Genomic DNA, 18826 nt, shown 5'->3' on the forward strand with positions numbered 1-18826 from the left:
ATCATCTGCTGAATCTACACATGAAAACTGTACAAGCACCTCCTGGAAGACTGGTATCTTCATATTTAGTAAGAGATCTCCTTGTGCTTTCTGCTTTCCCACTGAATGCATAGCAATTGCAACTGTAAGATCCAAATGACCTTTAGGGATGATATCACTGAATTAAGCTTTATGTGCATTTGTGGAAGATTTCTACATAAGATGAATTAAGTGTTTGCATCTCCTTTAATATGCAGCCTTGTCAGAAGCAACCTGCATGCCTGGTTAGGCACATCTCTACTTTTTTGTAAAAGTGCATTGGCAGTTTATATTTTATTTGATTTTGTATATTTGAAGCGCTCATGTTATTAAAAAAAGAAGAAAGAAAGAATGGATGGAAAGGAAACTAGAAATATCCCAACAAAAAATATTGTTGAAACTTAAATTGTTGAAACTTAAATTGCTTAGTTCACAGTTAAATATTCATGGAACTAAACAGTGCCTACATTTCATAATGACAAAAACAATTTGTTTCAACAAAATATTGCACAACTTACATTTCTCTGATGATATGTAAACCACAAAATTACTCTTAGTGAGAAAATACCAGGTAAATGGGAGTTTGTTTTTCGTCATTTTTACCTGAACATCTGGTAACTGAACATTTCAAATATTAATTGCAGATTTACAATTAAATTCATTGGAAAAAGACTTCATACATTAATTAAAACTACAATTACATGCATAAGTTTTGCATATAGACTTTGTAGGGCATTTCTCATCTTACTTGGAGTTATAAATCCTGTCTAAATGTGCGATAAATTTGATTCTATGTGACTATTTCACAATGAGTGAATGTCCAGGTCCCATATTCTCAAGTCCAATGAGATGTGATTTCTCTCACAAATCTGAGTCTGAGTTATTTGAATCATTTTCGACTGTGAACAGTAAAAATAAAAGGCATACATGCCCAAATGTGCTTCTTCTGCATTTCTACAACCTGAGGACCAGTTTGCTTTAAAAAAATAAAATTTAACAGCCTTTAATTTGTCATGTGGATCTGATTCTATGTGTTCTTTATTGCCTCCATATATTTATCAAAGTGAAGCATAAAATGGTTGTAATAATGGAGAATTTAAAGTAGCTTTTGCACATGAGCAGTAATGCTAACTAATATGGTGAATAAAGACTGAATGTAAATTCTCAAGATTTCTGTTTCTTTCGAAGGTTTTGTGAAATAAGTGTTTCTCTGTTGTTTGAAACAATCTTCTTATGAAAGCATGATAAACTTTAATAGGCAGAATGGAAGCTAAAGGCAATTATCAGTTGCATGGAACCCTAATCCTTGTATATTTATCTCATTTTTCATCTGCAATATAATATTATTTAGAACACAAAACCTGAAAAATATGAACTGGGCCTTTCATGCTTCTCCATCCCACTCGAAGGTAAACTAGGTACAATGCACGCCAGTAAAACAGAGTCATGTCGGTTGTCTCGTCTATGTCTCTTGAATTGTGCCTCTTGTCCATTCTCATTGACTCTTGACTTAGGCTTTCATTTGCACTGTTCTACCATGTTCCTTGCGAGTTACCAGCATGTTAATCATCCAGCTCATGTCTTCATTCCTAGATTTACCTGTCCATAAAATAAAGCTGGCCATGCCACTGCACTGATCATGAATTTCTTTCTGTGTTGCGTTATACTTAACCTTTAACTTAAGCATACATGTTGTGGAGTAGATGCCATTATGCTTGCTAGTTCATGTTCACCATGATGCTATGTCAGATTGCACTGCCAAGGACAGAACCCATCTCTTTCTTTTCATTGCTTCCTATAAATAGTCCATTAAATGCTACCTCGTTTCAAGCCTTTTGGGTTCATTGAAGCCAAAGTACTTGAGCCATTTAAGAATGCTCACACAATACTCATATTTTTAGCTAACATTTTAATTGCAGTTTTATATGCCTGCAATTCTGCAACATTCTTCCTAGTTTGGTCATAGTGTAACATTAACAATTGTACTTGTATTTTTAGAACTTAACACAGTAGCATGTGGAAGTAAATGGTCCAACTGAATGCTTGTTGAGTGAATGAACAAACTAATGACTGAATGCGTACCTACCTGGAGAAACTGCTGGCACAAATATGTTATACCTGCTCATTGTAGAAAACTGATTCCAAAAAAAAAAAGCAATGACATAGAACTCATAATCAAAATACATTGTATGGATGTGTGGACTTCTCAATGAGTTAACACAAAAATTATGTTTTCAAAATGATGTCTTGAGGGAATCTTACATAAACCAATATTATCTTCTCCTTATATAGAAGGATGTAATTTTATTAGAATGAGTCAATTGAAAAATATTTCAAATTTTACTTATAACTTCAGCCATTGTTACTGTGAAAGGGTACACAGGCACAGGTCCACAGATTGCAAGACACTACTCATTCTTATTTACATTTTTGACCTATGTGTTCTCAGGCCTTAAATTCATAAAACTATTCCGTGGGGGAAGTAAGAGTTTATGATATCAAGATCTTATGAAATTTGACACTAATTTTGTTCTTCAGCTTGCAAGCGATTGAAAAAAGGGCATATGGAATTTTTTAAGCAAATAAAACCTGTGTGAGCCTAAATGATAATGAGTAGTTCTAGGTAATATAAGATCATTTTCATATTCTGTAACTTTGTATCAGAAATTTTATAATAAACCATAAAAGTAAGCTCAACATTAAGTTCCCTGTCATATTTCAAAACAATTCCATTTCAATTAGTTAGTAATAGCTTTGTAGACTATATGCATGTCAAACTGTTTCACAATGTAATAAAATGGTAACTTATCAATATCTATAAGAAAAACAGAAGAAAACTCATGTGATTGTTATACTCACATAAAAAATTTCAGCATAATTTTGATGAATGAAAATATAAGTCACATTACTTATATTTTACTCTATTTGAAGGCATATTCATTATCAGAGATGTGAATAATTTAAATTTTTATTTATTCATAAGAAATAATTTTACTGTATTTTAGATAATATAAAAGTCTAGTCAAACTCTGTGAAGTTACAGTAAGTGATCATGAATTTAATTATATGATAAAAAGAGGCAAGTCTATGTCATCATAGAGTCACAGAAGAAAAATGCAATAGTACTTAAGATTTGGTACTGAAGTTTGTTTTTTTTTTGTTTTGTTTTTTTAATATATTCAGCTTCTCGGCATTATTTTTTCTTGCCTGGTCCTTTCAGACTATATCATCACTTTCTAGTTATTCAAATGAGAAATTATATTCTGTTAAAACAATTAATCTTTCAATCCTTTCAATTAGTAATGAACACATAGCTAACTATTTAAAAGTTGTAGCATATCATATATCTGCTATCTTCTCCCAGATAAATATATTATGGTTACATAATTGATAGTTCAAAATGAAGATATTTCAGACACAAGAATTATACATTCTAAGACCATTTTTTTAAAAGTCTGCTACCAACAGATAGAAAAGTCAAAGACATACATGACTCTATAAGATCAGTACATGCCTGTAATGCTTTCAGGGACTGTCGTTCAACTTGAGGCTTTGAAATTATGTGATTTTACACTGTATATCCTCAAACATTTCTTGTTTTTCATAAGAATCGAATGTTTATTAGTTTTGTGTTAGCTTGATACAAGCTACAGTTATTTGAGAGGAGGAAATCTCAATTGAGATTCTGCATAAGATAGACCTATAGGCAACCCTGTAGCAAATATTCTTAAACAGTGCCCGGTGTAGAAGAGCATACCTCACTGTGGGTGATCCTACCCCAGAAAGGTGGTCCTGGGGAAGAAAAGAAAGCAGGTAGAGTAAGGCATAGAGATAAAGCCAATAAGCCAGAGTCCTCTATAGCTTTTTCTTCACTGCCTGCTTCCAGGTAACCACAGTGAGTTCCTGTCATGACTTCCTTCAGTGATGGACTTTGGTGTGGAAGTGAAATAAACTGTTTCAAGTTGATTATAGTCCTGGTGTTTTATAACAACACAGAAACACTGGTGTAGATATAAGGCAGGGTGGAGTTAGATAACTTTTTCAATTGCTTTTCATATGGTTATAGTCTAAGCTGCTTCTATTCCTTTTTTCAGAATGAAGAACAAATTTTGGTACTTTGAGTTTGGCACATCTGAAACCTTCTCAGCCACCTGCAAGAAGCTGCACGAATCGGTAGAAATAGAAGTAAGAAAAATGGGCTCACTTTTTTAATAGTTTGAAGTAGCTTGTGTTTGCCTATTTGGTGTTGCAGTGTGGACCTTATTAAGAAATACAATTTAGCAATAAATATAGGTTTACCCTTGATTCTAAGATACGGTTTTTGTCACTCATAATGAATGTAATGCTATCTGAAATTAAACTTAAGACTTGATTATGAGTTGTTTTAATATCATAAAAAAAAGAGATGTGAAATTACATTTTGGAAAACAGTGAAGAGTTTGCTGGGTTTACCTGAAGAAAATAGTATCAGATTTAAAAAGTTGTTGAAGAAAATGAAAAATTGATAAAAGAAAGAAAAAGAAAAACAATCAAACAGACAAAAACTAACATTTTCAGGTTTCAGTATCTCATAACTTTAAAATATAGTGCACTAAAAGTCTGCTTACTTTCACAGATAAATGTTAAAATATATCCACTCTCTCTCAGTTGTTAGCTAGGTTTCTTAGTTCACAAGGTGGCCATTCTTCATTATAGATACAGGATAGGAAGAAATAAGAAGGAGACCGATGATTATAATAAAAGACACACTTCAGAAAGATTTGTCGATCTACCAAAAATATCTAGACCTTGTAGTATTCAAATATTTGAGACAGTCTTTAAACATGGAGGGATTTTAAAGATTAAACAAAATGTTTTATTTTGTATGAATAACAAAGTCAAAACAGAATTGTGAAGCAAAGAATGATAGCTGATGTGAATACAACAATATTGCATTTGACATTTTAGAAACAAATATATAAATTATATCCTAGTACCTAAGGTATTCACAGTACATTTGCAGGTAATAATAATGAACAGAAGTGAAAGTAGTCCTAAGACAAGACTCATACCTTTGCTTAGATTTTTATTCCTCATTTGTTTGTTTGTTTGTTTGTTTTGTGTTTTAAGACAAGTATTCTCTGTGTAACCCTGGTTGTCCTGGAACTTAGAATATAAATTAGGCTGGCTGTAAACTCTGAAATAACCTAGCTATTCCTTCCTTCCAAGTGCTGAAATTAAGGGATGTACCACTATGCCTGTCTTTTCCTATTCTTTTCTTTTCTTTTCTTTTCTTTTCTTTTCTTTTCTTTTCTTTTCTTTTTTCTCTTCTTTTCTTTTCTTTTTATTTTTTCTTTCTTTTTTTTTTGAGAAATAGACAAATTTTTTTGTGAAAAAAGAAATCAAACATGATACTCCTACTCCTGTTGTTGGAAAGGTTTTGGGTTTGATATATACTCTCCACATTTAAGGTGTAGTATCTGATCGAGTTGTCTAACATTTCAGGACTTGTATTTCCAACTTGGCAAAATGGGAGCAGTAACACATAAACACAGAGCCACTGTAGAAATTATACAGACTAAATTATTGGGAAATAGGATGGACGGTGGCCCGGTGGCCTTTTTCCTGTGGAGTGCCACATGGGGATTAGACTCTTAACTATACTATGGGGCTGACTTTTTTTTTTTTTTTTTTTTTTTTAGATATTTTCTTTATATACATTTCAAATGCTATCCCGAAGTTCTCTATACCCTCCCCCACCCTGCTCCCCTACACACCCATTCCCACTTCTTGACCCTGGCATCCCCCTGTACTGGAACATATAAAGTTTGCAAGACCAAGGGGCTACGCTTCCCACTGTTGGCTGAGTAGGCCATCTTCTGTTACATATGCAGCTTGAGACATGAGCTCTGGGGGTACTGGTTAGTTAATATTGTTGTTCCATCTATAGGGTTGCAGACCCCTTCAGCTCCTTGGATGCTTTCTCTAGCTTCTCCATTGGGGGCCCTGTGTTCCATCTTTTAGATGACTGTGAGCATCCACTTCTATATTTGCCAGGCACTGGCATAGCCTCATACAAGACAGCTATAACAGGGTCCCTTCAGCAAAATCTTGCTGGCATATGCAATAGTGTCTGGGTTTGGTGGCTGATTATGGGATGGATCCTCGGGTTGGGTAGTCTCTGGGTAGTCTATCTTTTCATCTTAGCTCCAAACTTTGTCTTTGTAACTCCTTTCATGGGTATTTTGTTCCCTATTCTAAGGAGGAATGAAGTATCCACCCATTGGTCTTCCCTCTTCTTGATTTTCTTGTGTTTTGCTAATTGTATCTTGGGTGTTCTATGTTTCTGGGCTAATATCCACTTAGCAGTGAGAGTATATCTAGTGACTTCTTTTGTGATTGGGTTGCCTGCCTTTTTCTATACTTAATTTCAAATAGTGCTACTTTCTTTATGAGTGTCAAAGATTATTTTTTAGAATCTTGCACAAATCCATGTCTTTACAAGTTTATAATGTCCTTGGTAAGCTCTACAATATCATAATTTTCTAATTTAATGTTGGTGATAGTACAAAACACTAATATCCTCAATGTAACATTTTTGTGTTATTTCACATTATAATTTGAGAATAAGACTAAATATTAGAAATAGACTAGATAGTTAGGGAAATGAAACCAGATTAAGTCATAATTATTTTAGAAGGTTCAAATTAATGTTGATCCTTTACATTTATGCTTTTGTACATGTGGAAATACATATGTGTATTTTATATATGATATATTATTAATAATTTATGCTGTGTTTAATCATATTTATTGTAATAGTATATATTGTTGTATATGTTAAAATTACTTTATATGTACGGTATGTGTGTGCCCATGTTTAGGTATATGTCCATGTGTTTTTGCACATGTATATGGAAGCCAGAGATTGACATAGGGAGCCACTGTCTGTCACCATAAATGTATTTTATTGAGAAAGACTCTAGCCACTTAATGTGGAAATCACCAAATTGGCTAAACATGCTTTGCTAGTAAGCTTTAGAGATCTGTCCGTCTCTGTCTCTGCAGCCCTGGAGTACACACAATGCACCCAGTTTATACACAGGTGTAAGAAATCCAACCACAAGTCCTCATACTTATAAAACAGGCACTTTACCCACTGAGCCATCTGTACAGTCCTATCATTAGATGTCTAGCTATTCTATACATACACATATATTTATTTTTAAATTATATTATCAATGTAACTTCAAGAACCAGAAATTCATAAAACTGTGTTATATTTTACATTTTGAATATTTTGTTCTGAACTATGCTAAAAGAATATCTATAGCAGGAGCTGGTCTATGCCTTTTCATAGTATGATTAGAGACCCTAAACCTTCCTGTGCCTTTCCTTCTTTGTGTCTTTCCCTGAGCAGAGATTGAAAGTATATAGATCTATAGAGCAATGCTATGTGTGTCTCAAAGTACAATGTTTTCTAGAAGTTGCATTTGGTAGAAAAAATAATTTGAATGAAAATAAATGTACAAATAATTGATTTTTGAATTTCTAAAGACAGATAAAATGAGTCTTATTATAACATATAGCCTTACATCTTATTTGAGATGAAAGGAGTATTTGGGATGCGCCTCAAGAAAAATGGACGACAACTAAGTTACTTTTCTTAGAGTCATGCTTTGCAAAAGTTTCCTAGTCTGACATTCTGGTTCTGTATTTCTGACTTTCTTAAGTAATCACTAGCATAGCTTTATAAACTGGATCTAATATAGTGTGATCTCTCTATTATATTAATATATATATATATATACATATAGTGTGTGTGTGTGTGTGTTTGTGTGTTTGTGTTTGTGTGTGTGGATAGCAGTGTCAAGTGTGTCTTACTGCTCACATTTTAATGAATCCAATTTATCATATTAGTAGAATATGACTTTCTACCCTCAAGGTTACTTCATAATTAAATATAAGAAATCAGCACTTCGGAAATTTGATTCTGCTTGCTATTGCTTCCTATGTGTCCTAAAATCATACCAACTATTGTTTGAAAAATGTCTAACAAGTAACAAGCCATGGTAGTAACAATAGAACCTCAAGCAATGGTTATATGTTTTAATGTCAGCTCCTTCAGAAACAAGTCATTTTCTGTGTGTATGTTTATGTCACAGGGCTCTTTCCTGCAGAGAGCTACTTCTGAAAAAATAAAGGTTTGGGAGAAAATAAACATCTGAGGAAATGTTTCACAGCAACAACTAAAATACATGTATTATTAAAATTTATCTCATGTCCTGCACTAAACAATATTCCTGCATTAGCTGGTTTAATTTTTATGCTCATACTATGAATCAAAGATATAGTATAAAAGTCTTCATTTAATAGTTAAATGATTTTAATAATTTATAAGAAAAATAATTACATTCTTCACATAACAATTCAATGTAAGGAAACAAATCGATGCTATAATCATGAAACTGCACAGGTTGAGACAGTGATTTAAAAATTGATAGTTTCAATTCTAAGAATCTTTGTTATCTTCTAACTTTAGTACAAAACGAAAAAATATAAGTAAAACGAAAAATTTCAAAATTAAAGAAAATAGATCAAAAGCAAAGTTTACATTATTTGTGTTGGAGAATGTGTAAAGGTTATCCAACAACTTTAGACCCGTGCCTGGGATTAGAGCAGCCAGGAGCACAGGCTTTCGGTTTCCACCATCTTCCATAGTCAGGGGGAGAATCAGCATTTCATAGGGCATTCAGTCTTTGGGGTGTTAGTGAATCTGGAAGATAGTAAATACGGAGAATTTTTCCAAAAATAATTCAGATATATCAAGAGTTAACACCTGCAAGAGCCTAGTGGGTAAATAATCAACTATAGTATTTTAAAAATAAGGTTGTTCTTGTTTGTTAACCTGAAAATTGAGTTTTTGAAGACATTAAGCTTTTTCCACACTGTGGCCCAGCCACACTCTTAGTACTAAGATAACCTGCCAACACTTTATGTGTCTGTGAGTAAAATTATTAACAACTATATTGACACAGGCATAAAAGATGACTCATAGAAAAATAGAGCCAATCATTGATTATATCTCATTAAATTTAACACCTGTACCCTCAGCTCTCCAAACTTTATAAACTAAGGTTGAATATATTTGGCAGGAAAAAAATGTAATAGTTCTTTTAGGCACTTAGTGTTGGAAATAAGGTAACCAGGAAGTGGGATACATTTGAGACGTAAACAAATGGAATGATTAATAATAATATAAAAAGATATCTGTAGTTGCTTCACAACATATATTCCTTCCATTGTAGATGTTAATGACCTTGTACTTAACAAAAATACTCAGAGTTTATTAGACTGAGGCTGTTGGCTTTTAAGCTTTTTTGTGTAACTAAGTTCCTTTAATTTAATTTTATTTTTAATTCATTTTTTACACTCCATATTCCATTCCTCTCCCCTCCCCATCTACTCTCCAACTGCTCCACATCCCATACCTCCTCCCCACTCCACCCCATCTCCATGTGGATGCCCCCACCCCCACCCCACCTGACCTCTAAACTCCCTGGGGCCTCCAGTCTCTTGAGGGTTAGGTTCATCATCTCTGAATGAGCACAGACCTGGAAGTTCTCTACTGTATGTGTATTAGGAGCCTCATATCAGGTGGTATATGCTGTCTGTTTGGAGATCCAGGTTTGAAAGATCTCAGGGGTCCAGATTAATCAAGACCCCTGGTCCTCCTACAGAATCACCCTTCTCCTCAACAACAGGGGTCAGATGCTTCTGTCCATTGGTTGAGAGCAAATATCTGCATCTGACTCTTTCAGCTGCTTGTTGGGTCCCTCAGAGGGCAGTCATGATAGATCCCTTTTTGTGAGCTTTCCATAGCCTCAGTAATAGTGTCAGGCCCTGGGACATCCCCTTTAGCTGCATCCCACTTTGGGTCTGTCACTGGACCTTTTTTCCCCAGGCTCCTCTCCATTTCCAACCTTGTAATTCTTTCATACAGAAACAATTATGGGTCAGAGATGTGACTGTAGGATGGCAACCCCATAAATGTCCTTTCTTCCCACTGGAAGTGGACTCCACAAGTTCCCTCTCCCCACTGTTGGGCACCTCATCAAAGTCCCTCTCTATGAGTCCTGAGAGTCTCTTACCTCCCAGGTCTCTGGTGCTTTCTGGGGCATCCTCCCAACCTCCTATTTCCTGAGGTTGCCTGTTTCCATTCTTTCTGCTGGCTCTCAGGGCTTCTGCCCCTTTCTCACCCAATATCAGATCAGGTTCCCCTCTACCCCACACTGCCCTGCCACCACATCCACATTCTCTCCCAAGTCCCTCCCTCCCTCCCTCTGCACTTGTGATTGCTTTTTTAAAGATATTTTCTTTATATACATTTCAAATGCTATCCTGAAAGTTCCCTATGTCCTCCCTCCACCCTGCTCCCCTACCCACCCACTCCCGCATCCATCATGACCAAGTAGGCTTCATCCCAGGGATGCAGGGATGGTTTAATATATGGAAATCCATCAATGTAATCTACTATATACACAAACTCAAAGACAAAAATCATATGATCATCTTGTTAGATACTGAGAAAGCATTTGACAAAATCCAACACCCCTTCATGATAAAAGTTTTGGAAAGATCAGGAATTCAAGGCCCATACCTAAACATAATAAAAGCAATATACAGCAAACCAGTAGCCAACTTCAAACTAAATGGAGAGAAACTCGAAGCAATCCCACTAAAATCAGGGACTAGACAAGGCTGCCCACTTTCTCCCTACCTATTCAACATTGTACTTGAAGTCCTAGCCAGAGCAATTCAACAACAAAAGGAGATCAAGGGGATACAAATTGAAAAAGAAGAAGTCAAAATATTACTTTTTGCAGATGATATGATAGTATATATAAGTGACCCCAAAAATTTCACCGGAGAACTCCTAAACCTGATAAACAGCTTCAGTGCAGTAGCTGGATATAAAATGAACTCAAATAAACCAATGGCCTTTCTCTATACAAAGGATAAACTGACTGAGAAAGAATGTAGGGAAACAACAACCTTCACAATAGTCAAAAATAATAGAAAATACCTTGGTGTGACTCTAACTAAGGAAGTGAAAGATCTGTATGACAAGAACTTCAAGTCTCTGAAGAAAGTAATTGAAGAAGAAGATCTCAGAAGATGGAAAGTTCTTCCATGCTCAGGGATTGCCACGATTAATATTGTGATTGCTTTCTTCTCTCTCATTTGACAAAATACAACACCTCTTCATGTTAAAAATATTGGAGTGATCAGGAATTCAAGGTCCATACCGAAACACAATGAATTTGTGTTTCGAAAACAAAGCAATTTACTGCAAAACAATAGCCAATATCAAATTAAATGGAGAAATACTTGAAACAATCCCACTGAAATCAGGGACAAGAAAAGGATGGCCACTCTCCCCATATCTATTCAATATAGTGCTCAAAGTGTTAGCTAGAACAATAAGATAACATAGAGATCAAGGGGATACACATTGGTAAAGAAGAAATAAAGGTATTTCTATTTGCAGATGATATGATAGTATACATAAGCAACCCCAAAAATTCTACTAGAGAACTTCTCCAGCTGATAAACACCTTCAGTAAAGTGGCTAGATATAAAATTAACTCAAATAAATCAGCAGTCTTCCTTTATACAAAGGATAAACAGGCTGAGAAAGAAATTAAGGGAAAAAAATTCCTTCACAATAGCCACAAATAGAATCTATTTTTTTGAAAGGAATTATAAATCTTCAAAGCATATAGAAACATTACCTGACATGGTCTTATTCCTCATATATATTTCATAACCATCACCTCAGTTTTATTTTCATAAACTCAACTGGTGTGCTGCAAGTCACGGCTCCACCGCCACCTGTGTGCAACTTTCCAGATTAATGAATGTGATGTCAAAGCAAACAGAGGTGGCCTGGGGGTCTTGAGCTAGTGAAACTAAACCACTCATAGTCACCAATTTACTTAAGTACATTGCCCTGCTCTCCTGGGACTCCCTGTTCTCCAGGACTCCTTAAGAGTTTCTGGTTTGGGTTTCCTTTTCCACACTTAGGATGACTAACTTCAAACCACACATGCCGTTGACTATAAACAGGGAAACCAGGCATGGTAGTGTGTGCTGGTGTGTCTCTGATGTCTTCCCTAACTCCACCAGCTCAATTAAGAAAAAAAAAAAAAAACCGAAAGACTTTGCCCGACATGCTCTCCTTTTCTGCACATGAACAAAGGAATCCTCCTTCACTAATTCTGAAAGTAACTTGTCACAGCGGGGTCCGAGGGCCTAGTCACATAATTGTCTTAGTGTGCTGCCTGCTGTGTTCAATATTGAGTGGAAATGGAAGCCAGTCCCGGGCTCCAGCTTATTTCACAATTCTTCTGTTATTTAAATGATTTTAGTCAGTTTGGGGGAAGCCAGACCTTTATAAATTAACAGCAGGGAAATACCAAAGGTGTCAGATTGCATATTTATCATCTTTTTCGTGTAATACTTAAATATGTATTAAGAAGTGACTGACATAAATTAGGCGGTTTTCAGAAGCCACAGGCCGTGGCTTGTAGAGGACCCCCTTCTGCTTGACATTTCATCCTTGTCAAAGATCAAATTATTTTAATTTAGGCTGCAAATTATAAGGAATGAAGACTTCTTTGTGGGAATTCCCTGTGGTAATCTGACTTTTGTTGTTACTGCTGCTTGTCAGTGTGCAAAAGATATAATATGCATGCAAATAAGGTTAAAAAATATGTACTATCTAATTATCCAGCCAGTGCGTTCCACTTGAAGACAGTGGGAGGCCTGACACACAGTATGTGTTTGATTCATTGAGGCCTGCAGGGTATTTACACAAGATTACTTTTAATTATGAAATTAATATCTGTTTATCTAGAATATATAGCAGTGAGTGAGTATACACAGGAGCAGAATTCTTTAGTAAAAAGAAATGATCTTAATTTAATATGTAAAAAGGAAGAAAAATGCACTTGTTTCAGGAAAAAAAAAGAATCACATCACCCAGAAATAGGGTCCTCTTCAGGGAAAAGGATCGAATGAAAACTTAGCTCATTTTGCAGAAGTGTTTCTTCCAGAGTGATGTGGACTAAGATGTGTGGCTTTGTAACACTGCGCTGATACTTCCCTGAGCATGAAGCAGCTCTAGCTTCATGAAGAGGAGGCAAACGTGGAGACACACAGGATTCCAATTGTTCTGTTGTGGTTTCTATGGGTGTTGCCTCTTCAAAGACTGAAAGTCAAGGTTTCCATGAGGATTTTAGTTAGTGTTTAAGTTAGTGATGACCTTGTTATTGTAGGACATGGTGGTGGTAATAACCCTTTAAAAAAAAACACTGCTACTTTTAAAATGCTTCTCCCTAAAAGACCACTTTGAAAGTATTTCAATTTGTTATGTGTTGTTTTTCTTACCTTACAATAGAGTATGGAAGAATAATATTTGTGATAGTAATAATGACTGTCACCTTGGAAAATATAAATCACAATAAAAAATAAACAAGTTATCACTTCACAAAAAAAAAGAAAAAGGAGAGAGAGAGAGAGAATGAATAAGAGTTGGAGATATGGCTCAGTGGTTAAAAGCCTTTATTGCTCTATCAGAAAATCCAGGTTAGATTTCCAGTGCCCTTGCATGTTAGTCAGGTCACAGTCACCCGTAATTCTCCCACAATGAATCTGATGTCCTCTCCTGGACTTCACAGGCACCTTTATACACACACACACACACACACACACACACACACATACACACTTGCAGGTGAACACACATGCAGGTGCACACATACACACACACACACTCACACACTTGCATGTGCACACACACACACACATACACACACTTGCAGGTGCACACACATACACACACACACACACTTGCATGTGCACACACACACACACACTTGCATGTGCACACACACACACACACATGCACATAACAGAACCTACAGAATAATCTCCTGATCCTCCACACAAATCCACTCCACACAAATCCATCAATATTAATGAACAGAAAGCTTAAAAAGTGTAAAAAAACCTGACCCTTCTGGCTGTATAAAATGGCAATTGGTTAACCACATGTCTAACAAGGTGACTTGTTACAAGGGGGAAAAAAAACCAATCTGTCAGGTTCTATCATCCATCAAGTGAGTAACATTGGCTGGAGAATCCTTGAACTGCTCCTGCTGGCATCTCCCTCACTCCATTCTGTCTGTCTTCCACATTCATCTGGACAGCCATGCCTCTCTTTACTTCTGATGTGCTTAGAATATGAACTCATACTCACTCTGAAGTAACTGGGATTTCTGGGATCAACATTTGGGACTCAGTTCACTTTTCCTTTATAAACGTCTATCAATATATTTCATTTCTTGCCAAAAAAAAAAGAAAGAAAGAAAGAAAGAAACAAACAAACAAACAAACAAACAAACAAACAAAGATAGAAAGAAAGAGAAAAGAAAAAAGGAAGGAAGGAGGATAGGAAAGACAGACAGAAGACAGACTGGCAGAAAGAAAGAAAGAAAGAAAGAAAGAAAGAAAGAAAGAAAGAAAGAAAGAAAGAAAGAAAGAAAGAAAGAAAGGAAGGAAGGAAGGAAGGAAGGAAGGAAGGAAGGAAGGAAGGAAGAAAGAAAGGAAGAAAGAAAGAAAGAAAGAAAGAAAGAAAGAAAGAAAGAAAGAAAGAAAGAAAGAAAGGAAGGAAGGAAGGAAGGAAAGAAGGAAGGAAGGAAGGAAGAAAGAAAGAAAGAAAGAAAGAAAGAAAGAAAGAAAGAAAGAAAGAAAGAAAGAAAGGAAGAAAGGAAGAAAGGAAAGAGAGAGAGAGAAAGAAGAAGAAGAAGAAGAAGAAGAAGAAAGAAGAAGAAGAAGAAGAAGAAGAAGAAGAAGAAGAAGAAGAAGAAGAAGAAGAAGAAGAAGAAGAAGAAGAAGAAGAAGGAGAGAAGAGAAGGGGGAGGGGAGGGGAGGGGACGGGAGGGGAGGGGAGGGGAGGAGAAAGGGGAAGAGACCAGAGACCAAGCCAGGTACAGGAGGGTCATGAATTCAAATCTGTCATTCAAAAGAAGTAATGATAATAACAATTTCTTCATTCCTAAATTAGACCTTCTTCATCTGCAATTTGCATATTGGAGTTACAGAAATCACAAACATGCCTCTCTCCCAAATGTTTCCTATAGAGTAAAACACATTGGTGATGTGGTATGACTGTTTCTAATATTTAGAAATGGCAATGTTTTAATGTTATTGCATTTTTGTTCTTTGTACTGGCATGACTTTAAAATAACTTTATTTTTTTAAAAAGAGAAGAAATATAAATCAAGGAGACATGAAACACCTCCTCTCTCTCCCTCCCTTCCTCCCTTCCTCCCTTCCTCCCTCCTTCCCTCCTTCCCTCCTTCCCTCCTTCCCTCCTTCCCTCCCTTTCTCCCTCCCTTCCTCTTTTTCTCTCTCTCCAGTGTGATGGAGTACAAATAGATTTGATAAACATCTCTCTGGAAGGAATTGCAATTTTGAATATACCAAGCATGCATGGAGGATCTAATCTTTGGGGAGAGTCTAAAAAGAAAAGAAGCCATCGACGAATAGAGAAAAAAGGCTCTGACAAAAGACCCACTCTCACAGATGCAAAAGAGCTGAAGTTTGCAAGTCAAGGTAAGACTTCCCGAAATTATACATTAAATTGTTTATAACTCTTGTTCCAAAGACTACCTGGAAAAAAGAAAGACTTTCAGATGCCTATATATGATTAAATTTTAGAGGACTCTAAAATTATATATACTTAGGTTTTACTTCTTTTCTAGTCTTTTGATGGTGATAGCTTTTCTTCCATGGAATGCAAAATGTACAGTATGTGTGCAGTAAGAATCAAATAGAAAATACTATTCTGAGCTCTTTTGGAATTGACTCATCTTAAGTTATTGTACCAAACACCCAGTTCCTTTGTAAAAGACTTTTCTCTTGTCTCTTCAGGCAAGATATGATAGTCAAATCATCTTGTATTAAGTTACTATGGTTGGAGATACTTTTATCTGCTTCTGTTTTTCTATAAAGTTAAAGTCACTATTAAGGCCCTGATAAACAAGGAGCAAGGGATAACAAACAGGATCCACACCTATAGGAATGTATTTTTTGACACCATTATAATAGAGTTATATTGAAGAATGACAAATAATTATTGATAGATATTATAATTAGAGACACAAAAGTGAAGATTATCTCCATAGTTTGTTTATAAACGCACACATTATATATATATATATGATACTTTAATACTTTTAATTTCAAAAACTGTATCTAATATTATTAATAGCACTAAGAAGAAAGCCTGTTGATATAGGCATGAGTATTCCTCCCTGAAATTCTGTAACTCTGGTAGCTAAATCAGGAGCTACCAGAATTTGAAGCCAACTGTGGGTAAATAGAGGGTTATACAGAGTCAGACACTATCAAATAAATAAAGAGAAAAATATAAATTTTATTATCTCTGTAGCCAAAGCAAAATATGAAGAGGTTATTCTATAACAGAATGAGGCCTCAATATAACTAGGTAAATAATACATGAAATGGTTGGTACACTTGATATTCTCTTATGTAACTGACTCAAATTTAAGCTGGGGGCAATGACTTCTGTTAAGTGGAATTTAGTATCCCAAAGTGGCAAACATTGAAGGAGAGTGAGTCACATGTCCTTCATAAGACCAACTCAACGCAAAGTGGTGGTGACAGACAATTTGGGCAAGAAACTAATTAAAACATTTTGTAAGAATGAGTACAACAATAGGAAATGACATAAAAATGGAATTTTGAAGACTATATATACAGAAAACATGAGTATCTTGTCCTATAGGAATAAATAGAAAAGATGTACAATTATTACTTTGTAGAAATGTTGACAGCAATATTATATTTATAATGAACACCCAATAATTCATACTAAATCTATTTTGACAGGATATGATATTCAGATCATCATGGATCAAGTTACATGACTTAAATATAATTAGATTTCCATGTAAATATAAGTAGATTTCTCAGATTATCTGTAAAAATTCTGAATGTTAGAATAATCCTAGGACCTTAGTAAGAGTAAGATCAAGCTGTAAAACTTCTAATTATACAGATTACATGTTATATACTACAACGTATTCATTGCTTCTTAAGTTACAAATAGTTTTGTTATACATATATTTAATATATGTAGTATTTTTCAGGTTTCTGTTCTAATGTATGCATATTTACATTAGACTATATATTCGTAAATATTTTATATATTGAAATATATGGCATATTCTTCTCATCTCTCTATTCCTAATAATTACCCAAGTAAGTTACACTCGCCACTGAGCTCTGCAAGCCTCTATGGCACATGAATGCTCTTCCCAGGCAGAGGTGTGAAAAGGCAGGCCTCTATCACGCTTTATAGAACTAGCAGACATGTGCCATTTGCTTGGCTTCATCACTGCATGTGACACACTTTTACTGTAAGGTTGTGTATTCGAAATAAAGCAACAAGGATTCCAGCCTCAACTATTTTCACAGACCTGTTGTCAAGTGAAGAGTCTCTTATTCCTACTTCTCCCTCTCCACTGCGAAGCTGTCAGAGCCAGCTTCTCACACATAAGCAGAAAGGAGAGAATGCAAACACGTGTGTGGGGATTGTGGCTCAGAAATACTTTATCATATGGCATTGGTTGAACTCAGTTATATGAACAGGAAGAGGAGCAAGTTTGAGACTGATCAGGCTCAAGTGTCTGCTTCCTTTGGTAACTTGCTGTGCTTACATTCCTGACCTAGTTGTATTTCCAGATAAATTTTTGCAATATTTTATTTGAATATTTTAAAACCAATTATTATTGTCTTTCTTTTATTTTAATTTTAGAAAGTAAAAAAAAAAAAAGATCAATTTGGTGTATTTTGAAACATAGTGGCCAAATATTTCTCAAAATACTTGTAAGTTTGGTTTAATATTTATTCTGTTAATTATTAAGTGTTATACTTAATGTGTAAAAATAAATTTAATAGTAAAATTAGCCATATGTGCCACTTTCTCAAATATTTTAGTACTTTATTTTTTTTTAATTTCTTGATACAGAAACAGGTGTGATATTGTGTCATTACAGACATTGTTTTGTACTCTTAAAATATGTTTTTATAAACTCAGAATTTATTATGTTATTTTCATCATTTTCCACATCTCCGGATCTACTCTCCATTTCATGTACATGAACAGTGCTTTCTCATTATTTTAAAACCGTGTTTTATAAAGTCCTGTTAGTGGTGCCTATATTCTTTTAGGTATATGGCAATCTACTGGAGTGTGTTAGAAATACTACACTCGGGCTATTATAGATCTCTCTCTCTCTCTCTTTCTCTCTCTCTCTCTGTCTCTCTCTCTTATCATTATTATTATTCCTCTTCCTCTCGCCCTTCCTGTCTTTCTCTGTGTCTCTGTGTCTCTTTGTCTCTATCCCTCTTTCTGTCTCTGTCTATCTCGGACTCTGTCTGTGTCTGTGTCTGTCTCTGTCTGTCTCTCTCTCCCTCTTTCTCTTTTTCTCTCCCTCTGTATCTCTCTCTTTGGCTCTGGCTCTCTCCATTTCTCTGTCTATCTCTTTCTGTCTGTCTCTCTTGCTCTCTCTGTTTCTCTCTGTCTCTGTCCTGGTAGTTATCAATTATCATTAAAACTTCTTCGGTGGGACTCTAGACCTATTTTCCCCCTCCATACAGGTGATCTGTCTCTCTTGAGCTATGCCAGGCCTTGTACACACTGCCACAGCCACTCTGAGTTCATTTTTTTTTTCTA

The 18826-nt window shown here is 35.3% G+C and overlaps 1 protein-coding gene and 1 long non-coding RNA gene across 6 annotated transcripts in view; one reads left to right on the forward strand and one right to left on the reverse strand.

Annotated features, from left to right (window-relative positions):
• Dgkb (diacylglycerol kinase beta) overlaps nucleotides 1-18826 on the forward strand; it is a 757709-nt gene that overhangs the window by 553693 nt on the left and 185190 nt on the right. For all 5 annotated transcript variants that reach the window (XM_029484790.2, XM_021178684.3, XM_029484791.2 and 2 more), the window contains 2 exons: nucleotides 4113-4203; nucleotides 15483-15678. In XM_029484790.2, coding sequence (XP_029340650.1) covers nucleotides 4113-4203; nucleotides 15483-15678 — 287 coding nt within the window. The remainder of the gene's footprint in view (nucleotides 1-4112; nucleotides 4204-15482; nucleotides 15679-18826) is intronic.
• Nucleotides 1-18826, reverse strand: part of LOC110306669 (uncharacterized) — a 100155-nt gene that overhangs the window by 66525 nt on the left and 14804 nt on the right. The gene's annotated exons all lie outside the window — the stretch shown is intronic.

Source organism: Mus caroli, unplaced genomic scaffold (genome assembly GCF_978045245.1).
Source record: "Mus caroli unplaced genomic scaffold, Mus_caroli_1 scaffold_14, whole genome shotgun sequence".
Taxonomy (NCBI): domain Eukaryota; kingdom Metazoa; phylum Chordata; class Mammalia; order Rodentia; family Muridae; genus Mus; species Mus caroli.